The following is a 21,992-nucleotide window of genomic DNA, read 5'->3' on the forward strand; positions in this document are numbered from 1 at the left end:
CCGCCCGGCTCCCCTCTCCACCCCCCTTCGCGCTTCCCGATCTTCTCCCCCGGCCGTCCCCGCGCCCCCCGCCCAGTGCCAGGCCAACTCTCCCACTCAGGTCTCTGTCCCTACGTCTGTGTGTGTTCGTCCCCTCCCAGTCTGTCCGTGATTCTTTGTTTTCCCTCCGCCTCTGGCCGCGCTTTTTGCCTCCCCCCGCGTGTGCCTCTGGCTCAGGGCCTCAATTTCCCCATTGGGACAACGGAGAGGGTCACGGGCCGTCCGAGAGGACTAAGGGCGCGAAGCCACCTCCACCCCGAGACTAAGCTACAGCACGCCTCCGTCCCCAGGGTCCTCGGGAGGCCCCCCACTCCCCATCTCAGCCTGCGCTCCGCCCCTCGGAATTCCCGGCGCTGCAGGGGGGGCGGGTCTGGATGGGAGGAGGGCGGGGGAAGCGGGCGAGAAAGTTTGCAGCAACTTTTCGCGAGCGTAAGTCCCGGAGCGGATGGGCCTGGCCCGCGCAGGCGCAGTGTACAGGATGACCGCGCGCGCTGCTGGCCCAGCCCCCTTCTCCCGGCCGTGAAAACCAGGGGCATCACAGCTGGGCCACAGCTGGAAGGTGGGCGGTGGGCCCGCTCGCTCTCTCCTATTGGCCGAACACTGAAGCCCCGCCCCTCAGCTTTTCCTCTCCCCCGGGTCTGATACGTCTGCTTCTCGTCCCCGTCAGGCCATTGGTCGGTCCCACTCGCCTTCTGATTGGCCCGCTGAGCAGCCTCCCGCCCACAATGCAAACAGAGCAGACGCTGCGGAGTTCGGAGTTTTGGGCAGACGAGGGCCTTTTATTCGCGAGGGTCGGGGGTGGGGGCCTAGGTGGGGAGAGACAATAAATACCGAGGAATGTAGGGGGTCTCAGTGCGTCCAAAACGTGGATTAGGGTGTTGGGGTCTTGGAGCCTGTAGGTGGGTTGGAGGACAAAGTCAATAAATACCCAAACCGCCAAGCCGACGAGCCAGCCTGGCTCCGGGAGCAGCGCACGTGAGGAGGGGGCGCAGGAGTCCCTGAAAAAGCGGGGCCGGCAAAAGCAAAAGGGTCCCAAGACAGCGAGCGGAGCTCGCACCGGGCGCCGGAAGTCGCCCATTCCCGGGAGAGTAGGGTCTGGTGCACAAGGAGAGTGGTTTGCGAGCCGATGGTGGGTGGGGGTGCGTGGAGGGTGAAGAACGGCCGGCCGAGCCCCAGCCCTGCTGCCTTCTCTGCACCTCAATTTTCCATCCACGTGAGGCCCTCAGCACGGCCGGAGGCGGTCCGCGATGCCCAACAGCAGCGAGAATATTCCGGCTACAACCTCCCCGGGAGCCCCGTTCTTCGGCCGTGGACCTGGCTCCTCCCTCCCCGGCCGCCAGGGGGCTGGTCCGGATCACAGGGTTGACCCTGGGGCGGAGACCCGCGCTCCGAGTGATGTGCGCGGGGAGGTGGTGGGAGCGGCTTCTGGGCGGTGCCGGGGTCACCCAACCCCCCAGCGGGGCCCGAATGGAGGACAGACTGGGGTTCTAGGGTTCAGGGGGCGAAGGTGGCTCCGGGGCGGCGCCTGGCTGGGGCGAGACGGCTGGCGCGGGCCACCAACCCAGTGCCGCCCAGGGCGGCGGCATGAGCCAGAGCAGCGGCGAGCACGAGCAGGGAACGCGCCTCCGATAAGCCAGGCCTATGGACCTGCGGGCGAGAGGGCGGGATCAGCAACCCGTGACACTGGCCTCTCATTGGCTACTGGGACTCGCCCCGCCCACGCCCATGGATGGCTCCACAATCCTCCTGCTCTTCTTCCCCCCGTCCCCGACAGCGACCGCAGCCGTGGTTGGTCTGCTCACAAGCCGCAAATCCCGTTCGAACTCGTTATTGGCTGCTTCCTAGCGGCCTGTGTTGATTGATTGCCCGAGCATTTTTCCCTCCCCGCGGTGGGCGGAGCCGGGCAGAGGCGCAACTAAGCAGAGGCGGCGCGGGATGCCTGGAGGCAGGCACGGTACGCGGCCGCGGGCGGGCGTGGGCAGCCGGACATACCCTGGCAGGGAGCAGCAGGTGGCGGCGGTGCAGGGGGCCTGACCCCACCAGCGGGCACTGGCCCATAGCCACGGCCGGGGGGCCATCTAGCTGGAGAGAGAAGGGATAGGTGACCCGATCGGAGCCCAGCCCAGCCGCCCTGAGCGTGGGGCGAGAAACAGCCAGGGGCGTTGAGCTTGGGGAGGAAATCTAGGGAGATCCCCGAGGGGACTTGTGAAGAGGCTTGAAGCGAGGGAGAGCTGGTAGATGTGGGGCTGAATGGAGAAGTCTGTCGTCTGGAGCCCCAAAGAGGTAGGGTGAGCCCTAGGGGTCCGCAGAGGGGGACAGCAGGCTTGAGGCAGGGGAAAGAGAGGGATCTTACATGGGAAGGTGGATCCGTGGCCCGGGGACTGGGGACCCCCGTGACAGCTGGAAGGAGAAGAGAGAGGCGTAGGGCGCGTGGAAGGGCGGAAGAGGGCGGTGGCGCGGCGTGCCCCAGCCTGGATCCCTCGCCTCCCCCAGGTGTCCACACACGCCCCACCGGGCCGCGCGCCCACCTCCCCCGGAGCCCTCGGGGGAGGCGGATGAGGGACTTGCCTGCGGCTCCCTCTGCCTTCAGCTCCTCCATCCGCTCCTGTAGCTGCCGAACGTGCGCCTCCAGATCTCGGTTCCGGGCCTCGGCCTCGCGTAGTTGACTGCGGGGAGGTAAGGACAGTGAGCCCGTCGGGGTCCCGGCGCTAGGGGCTGCGGAGGGTTGTGACGGGCCCCGCGCGCCGGCCCTGACCTGGCGAAACTCTGGTTGGTCGTGCGGATGGCCTCCAGCTCCCGGCTCAGGCTCTGCCGGGAGAGCACCTCCTCCTCCAGGGCCTCCTGGAGCTCCCGCAGCGTCATCTCAGCCGCCACCGCCTGGAAGGTCGCCTCCGGAACTGCCACTTCCGCCTGCCGGTGGGGACGGAGCTCAGGGCGGCCTGTGGCTCCTAGAGCACTCACCACTTGGGCATGGATTCCAGGCCCGGGATTCTCGCTCGTCCTCCACTCCCCACATTTCTCTGGAATCTCCCAGTTCCTGCAGTGGCCCAGGCCCGCTCCTTCCTTACCCCCAGCCCCCTCACTGGTCTCCAACCTTTAATCTGGTTCCCTCCTGTCCATCAAAGCAACCAAAGGGTTATTCCTAAAACACCAACTCAGCTTGGCCATGTCCCTCCTCTGCTCAAAATTTCCGCTCCCCAGTACCTTCAGGGAAGATCTGCTTGGTCTGTCTCCGGCTGGCCTCTCCAGCCTCCCCTCACATCTCATCTAATAGTTTAGTCTTACTAGCCTCCTGTCAGAGGTTCTAACCCACCAGCCGCTCCAAGGCAGAAAAATGTGGCAGTCTGCTTCTGTAAAGATTTACAGCCTGGGGGCAGTTGTATTCTGTCCTGTATAAGTTGGAATCAATTTGACAGCAAGTGTACCCTCCTCTCAGGAGCCCTGGTGGTGCAATGGCACTTGGCTGCAAGTGCTAACAAAAAGGTTGGCAGTCCGAACCCACCCAGTGGCTCCATAGGAGGATAAAGATTAGAGCCAAGAAAGCCCAGCTGGGCAGTTCTGCTCTGTCACAGGGGGTCACCCTCCTCTCACTTTCGAGAACAAACCAGCTGGGTCCTACCTCAAGGCCTTTGCCCTTGAGGTTCTCGACACTGACCACCTGGCACATTTCTTCCCCTGATTGGCTCAGCTCAAAGACAACCTCTTCAGTCCTCCCCCCAATTAAATTAATGCCATCATCTTGCCCTGTTATAATTTCTTCAGAGGGACCATCTCTGCCTGAAGTAATGTCTACTTTTTTTTTTTTTCTGTCTACTTCTATGGAGCCCTCTATAGAGCTCAGCTTCTAACCAAAAGGTTGGCAGTTCAAATCCACCAGCCGCTCCTGGGAAACGCTACAGGGCAGCTCTCGTCTGTCCTATAGGGTCACTTATGAGTTGGAATCAACTTGACAGCAACAGGTTTGGTTTTTATGGCGCAAGCTCCCAGAGGGGTTAGCACTCCATGACACACAGTGCTCCTGGAAGCCCTTGACTTTTCGTCCCTGTCTGTCCCTGACGGACCCTCTTCTCTCACTTACTGTTTCCTCCAGGCTGGGAGCTTCTACGTGTGGCTCAGGCAGTGGCTGGGCCTCCAGCTCCATGGGTGTGGGGCCTGGGCCCTCATCGTCCCTGGGGAAAGGAAGAAAGAGAAGGAGGGAAGGCCAGCCCCATCTGCGAGGCCACCCATCTCCTGGGCTTTGAAGCAGGACTCCCTGGCATGTGCGGATCTGGGCATGGCACAGCCTGACCCCATGGTTTGAGGAGGAGGGGCAGAGTGAAAGGAATAAATTGCCAGGCTGGGGTGACAGGTCCTCTTGTTAGGGACAGGTCTGCCTCTCACATGGTTCCGGGCCCCTGGGGCTGCCCTCTTTGCACCTTCTGCAGGAACCTGGGGCCCTGATGCCCGTGTCCTAGGGTCTGCCTGTCTCATTCTTCACTGTATGACCATTGCCAACCCCTCTCCTCAGGGTCTCAGGACAGTGAGGGGTTTGGACCCAATTGTCTCCACCTAGCTCTGGCCACAAGGAGCCCTGGTGGTAGAATGGTTAGCATGTAGCTTCTAACCGAAAGGTCTGCAGTTCGAACCCATCAGCCGCCCCATAGGAGAAAGATGGGGCAGTCTGCTTCTGTAAAAATTACAGCCTTGGAAATCCTATGGGGCAGTTCTACTCTGTCCTATAGGGTTGCTATGAATCAGAGTCAGCTCAATGGCAGTGGGTTTTTTTGTCGTTGTGTTGTTGTTAGCTCTGGCTACCTCCAAGGATCCCAAGATTGTGACTCTAAATGTCATCATGTCCCCCTCCCACTCAGCTGCTAGGAGGTGAGCAGAGCCTCCCTAGAAGTATGAAATTACAAGTGTATGTCCCAATACTCTTCAAATCTTGAACCGAAACTAACCCCTGAGATCACCTTGTAGCTAAATAACAAATTGGCTCAAAAAATAATGACTATCACCCGTAAGTACTGTGCTCTTTTAAAAAATCACCTATATGAGACCAAATGGTCAACAATTACTTTCAAACAAAGATGAGCAGGTAAGGGGACAGGGAAACTAGATAAATGAAAACAGAACAACCAGAACGGAAATAATGAGAATGTTTACACATTGTGAAGAATGTAACCACTGTCTCTGAACAACTTGTGCAGGAATTGTTGAATGGGAACCTAAATTGCTGTGTAAACTTTCACTGAAAAAATAATAAAATATTATACGTATTTAAAAAAAAAGTGGATGCCCCCTCCAATCTGGCAGTCCCATTCATGGGAAGATGTCTCAAGGACCTAATTACCCTGGACATACACCTGGACCAACCAGCCGGCTGCTCGTCCCAGAGAAGATGGGTTAAATAAATCCTCACCTATCCATTCAACAGAATACCACACAGCAGTTCCAAATTACACTGTAGTTCAGTAATGGTAAAGAAAGCAGTTTGCAATGCAGGCAGTCCCCGGGTTACAACGAGATCCGTTCCTAAGTGTGTCTTTAAGTCGAATTTGTAGGTAAGTCAAACAGGTGCATATGGTTCTTATTTAGCCTTACTTTAGTGCAAGAAAAGGCTCAAAGCCTTTTCACTGATATAAAAGCTGCTCCTGCAGGTGAAGGTGATTGGGATGAATTTGTTGCTAATAGGGGTTGGTTCAGTCATTTCAAAGTGAGGGCAAATTTACATAACATTGAAGGGCAAGTAGGAGTTGTCAGGAAGTCCGACGTTCTGTCATCTGGGGACTTCCTGTACATTCTTCAATAACAAAAGCAGATTGGAAAATAACACGTTCTCGTGGTTGTTTAGTGTATGTGTGTGTGCGTATGTATGTGTGTGTGCGTATGCGTGTACGTGTGTATTGTGTGTGTATGTACGTGTGTGTGTATGTACACATGTACTAGCAGTCATTGCTGAATAATGCATGGCTTTTTTTTTTCTTCATAATGAACAATAATTTATGAACCAAATTCATCTACTATACTAAAAGGTTTTAGGAATGAATATTGAAATCAGCCTGTAATTTTTCATCCAATACCTAAAGCTGCATCCTACACTAAGATAGATTTTCATCAGTCCTGGAGTCATCTGCCTTACTAACCAGAAGGGCCGCTTACTCTTTCAAACTTTTCAGTAAGTGTTCTTGTTCCCTATTCTTGCCCTTAAAATGCACCTGCTTCTTTTTGCTTATGCATATTTTCTGATTTATTTTGTGATAAGCAATCCATTATTTGTGTAATGAATGTTTTTGAAAGATTTTATGATTACATGAGTGATTCAATGAGTTTGTGAGCTTTTATGATTGACTGTAAAATTCTTACTTTCTACGATTTAAGGTCCATGTGGACTGAGAAGCTACAAGATAAAAAAGCTAAAAGTCAAAGGTTGGAAGAATCTGGAAGGCTGAGGCTGTAGCCCTAAAGTTTTAAAGTTGAATCTAAAATATTAAAATACTTATGGTCTGAGATTTTAAGGTCCTACAACTCTGGGCTCTTAAGAGTTCTTGGTCCCGTGGGGTACAGAACTCAAATTCTAGTAAGAAGACCAGACTTAATGGTCTGAGACTGGAGGAACCCTGGAAAGCATGGCCTCTGGATTCTCTATCAGCCCAGAACTAAAACAATTTCCGAGGCCAACTCTTCAGACAGGGATTGGACTGGACTGTAGGACATAAAGTGATACTCATGAGGAGCATGCCTCTTAGCTCAAGTTGATACAAGAGACTAAATGGGCAGCTTCTGTCTGGAGGGGAGATGGGAAGGCAGAGAGGGTTAGGAGCTGGTTGAATGGACATGGGGAATCAGGGGTGGAAAGGAAGAGTGTGCCGTCACAGTATGGGGAGAGCAATTAGAGTCGCAAAACAATGTATAAATTTTTGTACAGGAAAAATTTTTAAAACTTTAAAAAGTCCTTGGTCCCAAGACAATAAGATTCCAGGACTGATCCTGCAATTCTACCCTGCACCAAAAGGCACCCTGCAGGTGCAGTGGTTAAGCCCCTTGCCTGCTAATGGAAAGGTCAGCGGTTTGAACCCACCGGGGGCTCTGCAGGAGAAAAATGTGGGCATCTGCTTTCCGTACAGCCTTGGACACCCTAAGGGGCAGTTCTACTCTGTCCTATACGGTCGCTATGAGTTGGAGTCAGCAACGAGTTTCCTTGTGCCCAGGAGCCAGGGCACAAGGGGCATCTTCTGGACCCCCAGTCCCACCCATTCTCATGAGGCAGCGCAGGACCAGCCTTTACCTGAGGGCCATGCAGGAGTAGGAATAGCCCACGAAAGGCAGGTGGATCCCCAGCGGCAAACCCTCCCGAATGTCTGACAGCGTTTCCTGCACAAAACAAGCACAGAAGTGCCCAGCAGCTGTCAGGGGTGGCCCCCACCCAATCCGATCTGGGCTGAAATGCACTCCCCACCCCAAAAAAAATCCACCCCAACCTGGAACCTATCTAAAGCAGCCCCTCCCATTGTTGTATCCTGTTGCTTTCCTTCAGGGCACCTACCACAGAATAAGCATATACTTCTCTAGACCTGAGGGGATGAAGGCAGGGACCAGGGCTGACTTAGTCATTGCAGTGTCCTCAGCATTGCCCAGCACAAGGGCACTCAAAGTTGAGCAAGCACTCTGGGATAGCTTGTTCAACATTGTGTGAGAGAGACGGTTAAAGGAAGGATTCCGATATGGCCCTTTCCTTCCTCTATCCCATCATCCTCCAGGTCTCAGCTCAGATAGCCTCTTCCAGGAAGCCCTCCCTGACCTACATTCTGGGTCAGGAGCCCTCTTGGACTCCCCAGTCCTAGCCTTGATCTCTCCAGGAGTCACTGTCTGGGAATGTGGCTGTGTACCCCACTGGATTGTGGGTCTAGGCCCCCACTGGCTCCCCAGTACTGACAGAGCATGTGCTCTGGGGGATAAATGCTCTCAGGGCCCCTGGAGGTGGGCACTGTCATTACCCCAACCTTATGGACGAGGGATGCGGGTCCCCTTTGTCGCGAGCAGGGGTTGCAGGTACCTACCCCGCCCCCGCTCACCATGGCAGTGAGCGTGTCCTCCACCACGTCGAAGTTGCACGTGTCGGTAGCGCCCTCAAAGTCTGGCGTAAAGGGGGGCGTGCTTTCGCGGAGTCCATCCCAGTCGAGACCAAAAAAGAAAGGATGCTCCCGGAAGTCACCCGCTCCATCCCGGCCCAGCCGTATCTCCCGGGGACACAGCAGCCGCTGGATGAGGTCTCGAGCCTCCTCGGGGATCCCTGAGTCTGCCAGCGGCAGGGACAGGTGCTCCTGCCCAGAGGTGGAGGGAAAGCGAGAGATGTTAGCCAGGGAGCATGTGCGGAGGGGCATGCGGGCTCCTCCGGCTGGCGCTCACCTTGTAGTGAACGATCTTGCCATACGTCTCAGCCGTGGAGTCGGCGTAGAAGGGCGTCTGCCCGTAGAACATTTCATAGGCGAACACGCCCAGCGCCCACCAGTCACACTCGGGCCCGTAGCTACCCGTCCCAGGCCCGCCGCCCACGGCCTGCAGGATCTCGGGGGACAGGTAGTCCGGGGTGCCCACGGCCACCAGTGACCGCACCTGTGCCACAGGACCAGAGCTGGGATCGAGCCCCACCCCTCCGGGCTCTGGCTCCGCCCCTGCCCTCGAACTCCGCCCCTCCTCTTAACCACGCCCCAAACGCTTAGTTTTTCCGTTTGTCTAGTCTAACCCTGCTCCCGCCACACAGTTACTTCTGCTAGGTTACCTCCTTCAACCTCGGAGTTCGGATACCGCTTCCAGATCTAGTCCCGCCTCCGCTCCGGCTCCGCCCCTGCTCTGGCCCCGCCCCCGCGGTCTATCCCCGTCCATGCACTATAAGCCCTGCCCCTAGCCCAGCACCGCTCCGCCAGAGCCCACTCCTCATTGTGGTCTCAGTTGCCCCGTGGCGGGCGCACCCGCTCACCGTTCCGTCTTCCTGCATCTTCAGGCAGGAGCCGAAATCGGCCAAGCGGATGTGGCCGCAGCGGTCCAGGAGGATGTTGTCCGGCTTGATGTCTCTGCAGACGGTAGGGGAGGGGAGGGAAGGGAAGGATAAGTGCACCTCCCTCCTGCCAACCCGCCCAGACCCCGCCCCTCTAGGCAGTACCTCTTAGGGGCTGTCCTCTCCAGTTCCCACCCCTCCAGGCCCTGACCCCAGGCCGGCCTCATCAGGTCCCGCCCCTGTGGGGATTCCACAACTCTGGACTCTACGCCTCAGGCCCCGCCCCCAGTGGGCCCCAACCAATGAAGTCCCTTTCCAGGTCTCACCACTCTAGGATGCAATACCTTCCCAGGATACAACCTTTGCTGTCTCCTTCCGGGCCCAGCCCTTAAGGCCCCGCCCCCCGTGAGCCCCATCTCCGCCCCTCAGCCCCTGCCTCGCCCACCTGTGCACGTAGCCCAGCCGGTGCACCGAGTCTATGGCCATAACAATCTCGGCCAGGTAAAAGCGCGCCATCTCGGCCGGGATCCGCTCCCCAAACTTGCTCAGCAGCGTTAGCAGGTCCCCGCCCACGTAGTAGTCCATGACCAGGTACTGGGAGGGGGCGTGTCATGGGGGTCAGTAGCCCCTCTAGGCCGCTCGCTGATCACCCGGGACAAAGACTCCCGGAGACGCCCCATCCCAGGACACAGAACCGGCAACACCAGTCCCAAGACAGCCCAAGAGATCTCCCAGGCCAAATCAGACAGCACCCCCCGCCCCCCTCGAAATAAAAAGTTCTCCCCAGATGTCACCGGATAGAGATTCACTTCCCTAGAGACATTCTGGGGAAAAAAGAGACTCCAGATACCCCCAAGGCCCAAAGTATAGATTCCCAGTATCCCTTGCCCAGTGACCCCCACATAGAGACCCTGGAGGGCTATCCCACTCCAGCCAGGTAAGAGACTTCCCCAAGAGAGACATTATTGCACAGAGTTCCCCAGAATCACCCTGGAGAAAGAGCGGTAAGAGACATCTCCCAGCCCACGTAAGGAAAGCCCCTCATTTACCTGAGACACATTCCTACCACACACAGAGACCCCTGCAGGCATTCCCAGGGCAGCTCCCCAATCCTAGACCTTCTTCCCTCTCCCCTCGCCTCGTAATTGGCATCCCGGGGCCCGCGCTCACCAGGTAGTTCTCGTCCTGGAAGGCGAAGTGAAGCTGCGTGATCCAGCGCCGGTCCCCGTTCACCAGCACATCCCTCTCTTCACGAAAACACGACACCTGTGGGGCACCCGGAGGAGCTGAAGCGGGGCGGTGGGAGGCCAGGTTCTCAATGCCCCCACACCCAACCCCGGCCCTCACCTCGCCTCTCTTCAGCATGTCCCACTTATTCATGATCTTCATGGCGTACACCTGGCCGGTCTGCTTCATCTTCACTACCGCTACCTGAAGGCCGAAGCAGGGTGGCGCGGGCGGAGATGGCAGTGGAAGCTTAGGGCCTCGCCCAGGCGGTACTCCACTCCATCCACGAGCAGCTGGGGCCCCGCCCTCAGTCGCCGCGCCCACCTACACCAAGCACCGCCCCCATGCTCTGCCCGCCCAGGTTCTAGCACTCAGCCATTCATCAATTTCTAAGGCCCCGCCCACTGCAAGTCCAATCCGGTCTTTTGCCCGGCGGAGCTCAGCCGCCGCTCAGCGCTCACCTCGCTGAACGCCCCGCGTCCGATCACCTTCAGAATCTCGAAATCATCCCTCTGCAGTCGGACTTCTTTAAGCCTCGCCGCGATGGGCTCCGCTGAGGATGGAGGGCCGAGAACTGAGGGTCACTGGGACGGACACTGGACACCCTCGGTGCCCGCCTCTCCCTGTCTCGGTGCCCCCTCCCTGCCCTTCAGTCTCCCCCTCTCTCTGCCCCTCGCTTTGCCCCGTCTTTGCCTCTATGTCTCTCTCTTTGCTTCTCAATTTCACTTTAGGGACTGTCTCCCACATAGCCACTGTGAGAGGTTTTGGGGACCCCAAACTGCCTTCCCATCGAGATGAGATGCCTGGAAAGTCCTTTTGGGGGCAAGGCATTGAGCCAAAGGGGTGTAGGGTGCAGAGTGGGGTATCAAACACCGGCAGAAGGGGAGGCCCTGAGTAATGGCAAGAGCAGAAAGAAGGCCGCAGTGCTTAGACTTCAGTGGGCTTCAGAACTTCCACCCACCCACCCTCGCCGCCCCAATCCAGTGTAATGGTTTAAATGCCAGCTCCTGGGCCCCACCCCCAGGATTCCGATTTAGTAAATCTTGGGTTATGGCCTGGAACACGCGTTTCCATCCAGTATCTAGGTATAGAGGCAGTGTGGCTCTTGTAACACACTGCAACACTGGGCTTGGGGATGCGGCCAGAGAAGGAATGGGAGAGGGAGACAGAGCCAGCACGGACACTCTCGACCCTCCCAGATGCCAGGAGGGGAAACCAAGGCTGAGAGAGGTGAAGTCACCGGCCCCAGGTCCCACAGCTAGGAATGTTAAACAGGGCAGTGAGGCAGGGGGACAGTGGGAGAGGGATGCCTGGGTTCTGAGGAGGTGGAAGAGGCAGGGAACCTGAGGCAGGATGGAGAGACGGACCAGTACAAGTGGAAATGGGAGAGACCAGGGAGCCTCAGCAGGGAAATAAGAAATAAGGCTGCAGAAATAAGGCGGCAGAGAGGCGCCCTGCAGGGCTAGGGGAGAGTGGGCCAGCAGGGAAGAGCAGGCCAGGCCTGAGGGACGGGGGAGGGAGGAGAGAGCCAAGACATTGAGCCCTTTTAAGGCAGTGGGAACCCAGGCCCCCTCCCCCGCCCGGCGGCCTGCCGGGGGAGGGGCCGCCAGATGCAGGCTCAGGCCACAAAAGGAGCGCTCCTTCCTGGAGAGCCAGACCCTTGCCCCCGCCAGGCCTCAGTTTACCCTGCCAGCAGGACTGCAGCCTCTGCAAAAAGGGAGGCTGGGAGAGTTCCTAAGGCTGGGGAGGTGGGAGAAGATATTTGCAGAGGCTGAGTGGCCTGGCCCTTTGACCTCCACCTTCCCACCTGTGAAGTGGGAGGAGGATGATGGAGAGGAGCCTGCGTGGGATAGAAAGAGCTGGACACAGGCAAGGAGGGAGCAGGAGAGGCCAGGGAGGCAGTAAACAGTGACACACAGAGGCCAAGGACCAAGTGCAAGCCACTAAGGGACAGACAAGTGGAGGGACAGAGTGGCAGGTGTCAGAGAGACAGAAACCAGAGTCCTGTGCTGGGGGGAAGGGGGGCGGACAAGGCAGGAGGCTGAGGTTGCAGCATCTCCCCTCCTGATCCCTGGGCCTGTTTATCTGCCTGGAAGGACCTTGTAAGAGCGATACTAGGGACAGTGGGAAGGTTGGGGGTCCTGAGCTAGCAGGATTAACGGACCAAGGAATCAACTAGTAGGGACCAAGACGTTGAGGCGGGAGGGGGTTGGGATCATGGAACCTATAGAGAAAGTGGGCACACCCAAAGGAACACCAAGTTGGCCCTCCTCAACCCCAGGGGATGGAGGAGATGCTGGGTGGTGCCTGTCTGCAGAGCTGGTTCTCCTCCAGGGCCAGTCTGAGTCACCACACCCCTGTGCCTGGGCACCTGTTGGGGCAGCTGGAGAGGCTGGCGCCGAACACCTGCCCACTGGCTGCGCCCCTGGCAGCTGCCCCACGCTCTCCCTCAGCGCCTGCCCTGAGCTCTGGAAAACCAGAGGGCCCATTCTGCGGGAGGGTCCTAGGAGATGGGGCTGCCAGCATGTCCCCAGGCTTAGATTTGGGGAGGGGGTGCAGGGGACTACAGGAGGCTGTGCCCAGCCCTGTCTGCCCAGCTCCCAAGCCTGTTCTAAGTCATGGTTGCCCTGGTCTCTGGGGTCATGTTGCCCCAGGACCCAGGTTCAAGCTCTGGGTCTCTGAATGGAAGGATCTCCCCATGTCCATCCTGCTCCTGGCCCCCCAAAACCAGACCTCTGTGCCCAGACCCATCTCCTGCCTCTGCCCTGGCCCCTCTGCCTCCCCCCGGTGGTCCACGAAAGCAGGCACTCACCCCACTCCAAGAAGTCGACCACGTACTTGTCCTGGGCCAGGTCGGAGGCGCCCAGCTCCTGGTGGACGCCCAGGAGAAGGTCGAGCAGGGACTCCAGCCCCAGGAAGCTGGGGTCCAGCACCAGTTGCTGGAGCTGCCTCAGCCGCACCTCGGCTGACATGTCAGCCAGCACCCACCATGGCCCCCTCCCCGCGCTGGGGGCTTGGGGTCCTCCCGTCACAGGGCCCAGCAGCCCCTGTCCAGGCCCTGGGGCCCCAGCCGCATGTCTGCCTGTCCCTGGCTGTCCCGGGGCCTCTCTGGCCACTTCTCTCTGCTGCTGAGGCCTCCTCCTCTTCTCTCCACCCCTCAGTCCAGCCCCCCTCCCGCCTCCCAGTCTTAACCCCTCACAAGCCAGCCCCCCCACTCTCTCCTTCCAGGGCCCCTCAGAACCCTTCCGTGTTAGATGGGGGGATGTATGTAGAATTTAAACCCTCACACACACACACCCCAATAAAAACGTGGCACACAGAGGAAAACTGCAGCTGTAACAGCTGTCAAAGATGAGCCCTCCATTCCCTACAGGGGGCCAGTTGAGGCTGAGTGATCCAGGCGCCCCCCAGCCCCAGGGTGAAGGGGAGGAGAAAGGGGTTGGGGCCTGGGAAGGGGGGCCGGGAGGCCAGAGCAGCTTCTCTGGTGACTCAGCCATGGATTCTGACTTTGGGACAGTTAAATTTAGCCCTCCAGCCCTCTGCTTTACACTGACTTTTTCTTTTTTGGCAGGAAGTGGGGAATGGATGGTGAGGGGAGAATCAGGAAGGGAGGCCCTCAGGAGCCAGGACCAGGGGTGACCTGTGGGTCAAAGCCTGGGAGAGGCAAGCGGTGGAGGCAGGCCCCCCAGGCAAAGGAGACCCCAAAATAGCTCCTTGGAGGCTGGCCGGGCAGCCACATTCCTGACCAGGCTGGGATTAGAAACAGAGACATTTCGGGGGGTGGCGGGTGGAGCGGGAAGACACCGCCCCTCAGGCTGCAGCCAGCCAGCCAGGAGGGATTTCATGTTCTTCTTTCCAGGGGTGGACAGTTCTGCAGAGAGAAGCTTGGCCCCAGCAGACCCAGCTAAGATACTAGGGGCCAAAGACTGGTCCTCCGTGCAGCTGAGAGAGACCCTTAGTGCAGGCTCCCCCCCCCCAGAAGCACTTCAGGAGCTGCCTGGGGGAACCCCATGTGGACAGGCACCCTTTTAGCTGTAATAGTTCATTTGGAGTCGGGCATTTAACTTTGAAAACTCTCAACAAGGACTCTCGAGAGGGGATCCTGGCTGCCCTCTGCCCTCTGAGACAGTGGATGGAGGGGGCCTGCTCAGGGCAGGCCAGCTGCTGACCTGGCAGCTGGATGCTGGGGGCAAGTTCCCCCTCCTAAAGGCTTCAGGTTTTCCTGCTATTACAAAGGGGCGGGAGGAGACGGGGGGCGGGGGCAGGACCTGGGCTCATTCTTGGTTAGAGCGGATAGATTCTAGAAGGGCAGCAGAAGCACACACACACACTCCCTCCTCACCTCCATGGAAGGGAACAGACACACACTGGGCCTGGGGCTTTGAAAACGGGAGCTTTAGTATAAATAAGAGGTCCTGGGGGACAGGGAAGGCCCCGAGAGGCGTCCATAATTTAACACTCTTCAGAAAGTACAGACAACAGCAAGGGACGGTGGGGGCCTGGAATGGGACAGCCACGCCCTGCCCTGCCCATGGGGCTGCAGGGGCACGCCACGGACAGCTGGGGCTCAAGTGGGTGGGGACTTCTCCCCAGGAGTGACCAGTCACATGCTGGGGACAGGGATGTAGGTAACACTGATGTCTCAGAGGAAGGGATCATTATACTTGGCAGTGGGTAGGGGCAAGGCTGAGGCCACATGGGCTACTGTATCCCCCATGTCTGGGCCAGTCTGGGGGACCCCCTGCCCCCTGAATTTGTGCAGAGCGGGGGACCGAAGCAGTCCATCCGTCATGGTTAGTCTTGTTAATACGTTGATCGGTGAGGTCAGCAGGGAGGTTACGGCTAGGAGACTGGGGACATGGGGTAGGGACCCTGCCCGCCGTCCACGGCTCACACCACTGTGCCACTGGGGGAGTTGCCGGGCTGGGAGGAGATGCCCTGGGGGAGATGAGGGGGAGACAGGAGGGGTTAGAGACCACTTGGGCTCTGTCAGTCCCCAGGAAGGGGCCAGCTCAGAGTCCCCCACTGCTGCCACCCTGGCCTTGCCCCATATTCCACCCCCAACCCTCAGACTAAGGCTGCTGCTCTAGGCTTGACACTCACATCTCAGCTAGCTTCCCTGGCCTGAAGTCAGCACTTTTAGACAATAATTAAAGTCCTCGGGTGATCCTGAGCAGAGGGGGCAAGGTGGGGAGACGTACGAAGAAAAGGGGGAAGCTGGGGTGTCCTTCTGACTTGGGAGGGGTCCCAAGAGTCTGGAAGGGACAGTCCTACCTCTACCACTGACTTGCTGGGTGACCTGGGCCAACTTCCTTCCCCTGTCTGGGCCTCGGTTTCCTCGTCTGTGAACTAGGGAGATAGAGGGGTCTCCTTCAGGGCTTGCCAGTTCCCCAGAACCCAACACCCTTGCCTCGGAGGCTCTGAGACTGCTCTCAGGTTCTAAGGACCCAGGCCTCTAGGATTCCAAAACCACTCTTCCAAGGAACAAGGCTGGGGCCCCAAGATGTGATGGTCTGGACAGCTGAGCCCAAACCCCCAGGAGCTGAGCCTCCTGAGATCACAGCTCCTGACTTCGCAGGGTGCCAGGCCCAGGGCTTCTCCATCCGTGAGGTTCCTGAACCCTACAGCCACCTTGGGAGGGGGCACATCCACTTGCTGCCCATCTTAAAGGCTCTCTGCTCCAGGTAGTGGGACAGAGGTCAGAGGGGGGTGGCTTGCTGAGGTCACACCACGAGAAGTGCTGGATGGGGCCCTAGGCTCCTACAGCCGTGCCTTCAGCCACAGGCTCGAAGGCTAAGCATCCAAGACCCTGGCTGAGAGCTGGGCCCACAGGTTTGGGCTTGCTCACAGATACATCTTGTTTGGCCTGCAGTATTTTCTGCTTTGTGCGACAAGCGGAGAGACCTGGCCAGACTGGGCCATGATCCTGCCTGATGCCAACTGACTTGCCTTCAGACAGGGCTCTCTAGCCGCCTACAGTCCCCACCACTCCCTGCTGCCCCTTCTACCCAACTCGCTCTCTGCTGACTGATGCCACTGGGTTCTAGAAGCCATCACTCTTAAGATCGGAGAGGCTGGCTTTTCCTCATCCTGTAGGGCTACAATCTGCGACACGGACAAAGCCCTCAGCCCACGTCACCTCTGCATGCCGGGCTCTGGGGGGCCAGTAGGGGACTCACCGCCTTGCCTGGCCGGGCCCAGGTGCAAATGAGGCCCTCCTGGCAGGCGGTGACGATGCAGTCCTCCAGGAAGAGGAGTACTGTCAGGCGCTCCTGGGCAATCTTCTTGCACACCAGTGGCTCCAGCAGCGGCACCTCGTGGATGCGCGGGCACAGCGCGGTGCCCAGCACCTTGGCTGGGTCCAGCCGGCTGCGGGGGGCAGGGCCACTAGGCTTGTCCCCGCTGCCGCTGCCCCCACTACCACCGCGGCTGATGTTGCCCAAGCTGTGATAGCGCTTGTGCTCCTTCTCGGCCCCCCGGTCCCGCCGCTCCTGCAGCGTGAGCGTGGCAAAACGGCCAATGCTGAACGGGGTGCCTGGCTCGGCCGCTGTGCTGGGGCTGCCTGCCTTGCCGCCACCTGCTGGGTGTGGGAGGCTGTTGGAGCGGGAAAGAGAGCGGGGCAGGAGGCCTGGGCCAGGTTCGCTGCCCCGTGAGCTGCTGGCGGCTGGCGGCGTGGTGCCAGGGGTGCCGGGGAGGGTGCGGGTACGGGCCAGGGGCGGGTGTGGGTAAAGCACATCTTCAGTGAGGTCCCACAGGCAGAACTGCGTGTCCTGGCCAGCCGAGCCGAAGCGGTAAGTGATGGAGCCTGCCTTGGGCAGCGGGGAGAGCGGGGCACCCCCGCCCAAGCTTGTGCCTGAAGCCTCTGGCTCCTCCTCCACCTCCTCCTCGCCACTCCGGTCCCCGTCACCACTGGCTGCTGTTGCCGCCTCCTCAGCCCGTGTGGTGTAGGGGTCGAAGGCCACGGCATTGACCCAGGACTTGTGGCCATGGCCACGGGCCACCACACGGCCCTCGGTGAAGGACCACACGGTGACCAGGTCGTCTTCACCACCTGTCACCACGTAGCGCCCATCCGGGCTCCAGCACACGCAGAGCAGGCCCCCAAAGTAGCTCTTCATGAGCCCACGCAGGAGCATGGAGTCGAAGTGGAAGACACGCAGGCAGCCGTCCTGGCTGACGCAGGCCAGGTGCCGGCCGTCAGGTGAGAAGGCAAATTCGTTGAGCGGCCCCTCGCCCACTGCCCATTTGGCCAGCGGGTTGCGAGGCGCCTTGCTCTTGGCAGCGTAGACGGCGAAGCCCTCACCCTGCTTTAGCAGGCTGTACTGGGGTGGGGCTGAGGCGCACGGGTGGCTGACGTTGTACAGGTACAGGTGGCCACTGGCATGCGACGCCAGGAAGAGGCTCTCTGACTCTGGCAGCCACTTCAGGTAGGTCACCTTGGTCTTGTCGATCAGCCGCTGCCAGGGAGACAGGGTGGGGGTTGGGAGGAAGCAATAAGCCCCTGGCAGACCTGGTATCCCCAATAAGGCCCTCAGACCTGGTCCAGCTCACACAGCTGGTGACATGCCCGGCCCAGGCCCTCCTCAGAGAGAAGTTCCCAAACTGAGGGAAGACAGACAGACATCACACATGGAAGTATGGGCTGACTATGAGGTGGCCACAGGGAGCTCTGTGGAGCCTCGATGTCCCTTCCTTGGAAAGGGGACCACCCTACCTTCCAGATTACTGTCTGCTAGCTGTCTAACCCTTTCCACCATCTCTACCACGCCAGGCTTAAGGCAAGAAATGTCATAGAATGTCAGCTCCACAGAGTAAGGGTCTTTGTTTGGTTCACTGTTCTCTCCCCGGCACATAGAACGGTACACGCAGGAGGTGTCTCAAAAATACTTCCTGAATGAATGAATGAATGACAACTCCATCCTTCCAGCTGCGGAGACCAGAAAACTTCTAGGCATTTTTGCTTCTCTTTTCCTCACAACTTGCATCTAATCCTTTAACAAATCAACAAATCCTGTGGGCTCGAACTTCAAACTGTACCCAGAGTCTGACCTTTCTCACACCCTCACTCCAACCACCATCAGTCTGCTCCTGGGTTCCTGCCATGGCCTCCAGCTGGCCTCTCTGTCTCCATGCCTGTGGACTATTCGCCAGGGAGCCTGTTAAAATGTAAGTCAGTAGATGCCACTGCAGCCTTTCTCAACTAGGGTTCCAGAGAGAAAGAAAGCCCTAACACTCTCAGGCATCACTGTATGTAATGAATTAATTTTTTTCTCAGGATCTAGAACGTTCTTGGTTGCCTCTCATCCTTGGGAGAACTGAGGAAATCGTCACGCAAATCATTCCTGTGCTCTAGGGTTCAGAAGAGGAACCTGGGTTGAGAAAGGCTGCTCCAGAGGCTTCCGTCTCTCTAGGAGTAAAAGCCAGTTCTTTCCACGGCCTTCCAGACCCTGCGTGACCTGGCCCTCTTCACCACCCCACTTCCCCTCAACTCTGCCCTAGCCACCTAGCCTTTCTGTTGCCCTCCTTTGGGGCGTTTGTACTAGCTGCTCCCTCTCCTCGCTTTCTTTCGAAAGATAACTTTCCTCACCTCCTTCAGGTCTGTGTTTCAATGTCACCTCCTAGTGAGATCTTTCCTGACCATCCCATTTAAAATTTGCCAAGCACTTCTTCCCAAAGGAGCCCTGGTTGCGCAGTGGTTAAAGCGCCAGATGACAACCGAAGTCGGCGGTTTGAACCCACCAGCCACTCCGCAGGAGAAAAATGTGGCAGTTTGCTTCCATAAGATTTACAGCCTTAGAAACCCTATGGGGCAGATCTACTGTGTCCTATAGGGTTGCTATCAGTCGGAATCAACTTGATGGCAACGGGGTTTTTTTTTTTTTTGGTTTCTAAGGACTTCCTACCCTTGGAGCCCTGGTAGCGCAGTGGTTATGAGGTCGGCTGCTAACCAAAAGGTCAGCAGTTCAAATCCACCAGCCGCTCCTTGGAACCCTTATGGGGCAGTCCTACTCTGTTCTATAGGGTCACTACGAGTCAGAATCAACTCGACGGCAATGTCTTTTCCCTGCTGTATTTTTCTCCCTGGCACTTAAACAACCTTCTGACATATAATAAACTTATTTGACAAGTGTTTGTGCTCCCAGTGAGAATGAAAACTCCATGGAGGCAGGGATTTTTATCTACTTTGCCCACTGTGATGTGATGTCCCCATTGCTTAGAGCAATGTCTGGCACAGAATGAACGCTCAATAAGTATTTTTTGAATGGATGAGCTCATGCATTTTTAATATATACACTCCCTTCAGTCATTCACTCATTCTGAGAATACTTCCAGAACACTGCCTCTGGACCAGAGAGAAAGAGACACAGGCCGAGCACAGTCCCTGCCATGGAGTCCAGCAATAAGATCATTCACTGACATTTCCCCTTGGGCCAAGTCGGCCCAGGACTGAGCATACCCCATGTACAAGTTTACAACAACAATCCTGTGAGGTAGGAAAGAGAATCATCATTTTGCAGAGGAGGACAACTGAGGCTGAGAGGAACAGCCAATAAATGGCGTAGCAGGGATTTGAACCCAAAGGCCACAGAGCATAGAATTTGAAGAGCAATTGTTCTGGAATCACACAAGTCCCAACCATTTACTAGCCTCAGCTCTCTAATCTACAAAATGGACATCACAATTCCTTACCCATCAGTTGATGAGAACTCAGAGTTAGCACAGGGCCCGGGCGCAGTAGGCACAGCTGTCATTATTGTTAGCCATTATCACACTAGCTGCTGTCTATTACCCCACCTCACATATCTGTCAGTCCATGCCTCATCTCTCCTCATCCTGCCCTCTCAGCCAAATGCAGTCCCGTGGCAAACACGGTATATGTGTGCATGTGTGTAGGAGAATGGGAAAAGGGAGCAGTTCTGGGCCCTGGGGACCCACAATCACCTCCTCATTGAATAGCTTGCTGGTGTCCTTCTTGATAAGATCCAGATACTGCACCTGGCCAGCCGAGAACCCCACCAGCAGAGAGATGGTCTCCGTGGCAGCAGTGAACTGGTTGAAGTCGTGGCAGGTGGGCTGGGTGCCCTTATAGATCCGCTTGTCAATTGGCTTGTTGAGGTCAATGGACTTGAGTGATGGGAGAAAAGGGGTTAATGGCTTAAACCACTGAGAAGAAGGAAGAGGGTGTTAAGGTTGGAGAAAACCACAAAGAGGAAACAAGGTTAAATCCCTGAGGGAAGTGGGTACGTAGATGGGTGAGTGTGGAGGGGGGGGACAACCACAGACAGGAAGGGGGCCCCAAATCACAGAGTTCAGAGAAAAACCACACAGGAAGGACCCTCCCCCATGTGGCCACAGTGTCTCCTCAAAGTTGGGTCCACTGCAACCTCAGGGACACCCTTGCTCAGAGTATCCGTTTCCGGAGTCTACACTGTCCCTGAGCTCCCACTTCCTTCGAGTCCTGCTCTGTACTCTCAGCAACTCCCTTGGGCCCTTGTTGTTGTTAGGTGCTTGGGCCCTAGCACCACAATATTCCAGGCCCCCAAAACCTAGGGGTCAACCAGGACTCTAAAGCCCAACATCCCAGGATCCCCTTCCCCTTGGAGTCCCTAAACCTCAGGATCCCCCCACCCCCCAGCCCGCCATCACAGTTCAGGGACCCATTAAACCTCAACATCCCTCCAATTTGAGGAACCTTTATCACTTCTAGGGAGCCCTGGTGGCACAGTGGTTAAGCGTTCAGCTGCTAACTAAAAGGCTGGCAGTTTGAATCCACCAGCTGCTCTTTGGAAACCCTAAGGGGCCATTCTCCTCTGTCCTATAGGGTCACTATGAGCTGGAATTGACTTGACGGTAATGGGTTTGCTTCATTTTGGTTTATCACCTCTGGACTCTCATCAACTGGGGCATCCCCATCACTTCTGGGAACCTCCTTCTCAATTCCAGGGGCCTCATCCCCTCTGGGACCTACATCACTTCAGAGATGACCATCACACCCGAGGATTTCCCCTACAAGGGCGTCATCACCTCCAATTCTCGCCTCAGCTTAGAGAGTCTCATTTCCTCCAGGACCCTCAATACCTCCTGAATCCCAACTACCTTTAGGATTCTATTCACCTTCTGGATCCCTATTACTGCTAAGCCTCCCCTATCACTTCCAGAATTCCCCTCACCTCTGGGCTCCCCAAGTCCCAAGATCCTCCCCCACATCACCTCCAGACCTCTGGGTTCTCCATCACTTCTGAGCCTGCAACCATCTCAGATTCCCCATCATCTGCAGAATGCCTGCACCCCAGAACTGCAGATATCCCACATCATCTCAGATTCACCGTCACCTCCAGAATGCTCACCACCCCAGAATCCCCACGCGTAACCCGAGGGCCCCCAACATCACCTGAAGATTATCCATCATCTCCAGGATGCCAGCACCCCCGGCGCCTCCCATTACCGTTTAGAAGCTTCCATCACCTCCGAGAATCCTATCCCCCCAAGATGTCCATCACATATAGGACGCCCATCTTCGGGACCGATACCAATTCGGGAACCCGCCAGGGTCACCTCAGGGACCCCCATCCTCTCAATACCCAGGGCCCCACGATGAGGGCCGCTCACCCGTTGGCTCCCGCGGCGGCAGCAACCCGGGTAGAAATAAAGCTCGCGGCCCAAGTTGAAGCAGACACGGTCTCCCCCCGCGCCGAGCCCCGCGGGCGTGGCGGGCGGCTCCCCGGACCCGGCGCCGTCGGGCTCTCCGAGC

At 57.5% G+C, this 21,992-nt stretch overlaps 2 protein-coding genes across 4 annotated transcripts in view; both read right to left on the minus strand.

Annotated features, from left to right (window-relative positions):
- Positions 1-1,526: 1,526 nt before the first annotated feature.
- On the minus strand, positions 1,527-13,212 carry DMPK (DM1 protein kinase). 3 transcript variants are annotated; one of them, XM_004381589.1, is made up of 15 exons: positions 13,053-13,212; positions 10,702-10,793; positions 10,361-10,444; positions 10,184-10,279; positions 9,459-9,607; positions 8,996-9,089; positions 8,425-8,631; positions 8,091-8,339; positions 7,304-7,389; positions 4,097-4,208; positions 2,795-2,949; positions 2,608-2,705; positions 2,393-2,439; positions 2,032-2,117; positions 1,527-1,686 (listed from the first exon to the last, which is right to left on the minus strand). In XM_004381589.1, exons 1-15 carry the CDS (start codon positions 13,210-13,212, stop codon positions 1,527-1,529), a joined length of 1,875 nt encoding a protein of 624 aa, XP_004381646.1. The 3 variants fall into 3 exon arrangements, with proteins under 3 accessions (XP_004381646.1, XP_023591912.1, XP_023591910.1); XM_023736144.1 differs by having other exon boundaries at positions 1,534-1,686; positions 2,032-2,121; XM_023736142.1 differs by having other exon boundaries at positions 1,534-1,686; positions 2,032-2,121; positions 8,076-8,339.
- Positions 13,213-14,882: 1,670 nt separating this feature from the next.
- DMWD (DM1 locus, WD repeat containing) overlaps positions 14,883-21,992 on the minus strand; it is a 7,873-nt gene continuing 763 nt past the window's right edge. Inside the window, exons 3-6 of the mRNA XM_023736189.1 lie at positions 21,851-21,982; positions 20,183-20,365; positions 16,420-17,697; positions 14,883-15,178 (exon numbers count right to left, since the gene is read on the minus strand). Coding sequence (XP_023591957.1) covers positions 15,131-15,178; positions 16,420-17,697; positions 20,183-20,365; positions 21,851-21,982 — 1,641 coding nt within the window. The 3' untranslated portion in view covers positions 14,883-15,130. The remainder of the gene's footprint in view (positions 15,179-16,419; positions 17,698-20,182; positions 20,366-21,850; positions 21,983-21,992) is intronic.

The sequence above is a fragment of the Trichechus manatus genome, unplaced genomic scaffold (genome assembly GCF_000243295.1).
Source record: "Trichechus manatus latirostris isolate Lorelei unplaced genomic scaffold, TriManLat1.0 scaffold00087, whole genome shotgun sequence".
Classification (NCBI taxonomy): domain Eukaryota; kingdom Metazoa; phylum Chordata; class Mammalia; order Sirenia; family Trichechidae; genus Trichechus; species Trichechus manatus.

Coding starts and splice junctions, on each gene's coding strand:
- DMPK (XM_023736142.1), bottom strand. CDS start 13,212: ATGTCAGCCGAGGTGCGGCTGAGGCAGCTCCAGCAACTGGTGCTGGAC. Junction 9,090..9,458: donor CGGCTGGGCTACGTGCACAG/GTGGGCGAGGCA, acceptor TACCGTCTGCAG/AGACATCAAGCCGGACAACA. Junction 2,440..2,607: donor GAAGGCAGAGGGAGCCGCAG/GCAAGTCCCTCA, acceptor TTCTCCTTCCAG/CTGTCACGGGGGTCCCCAGT.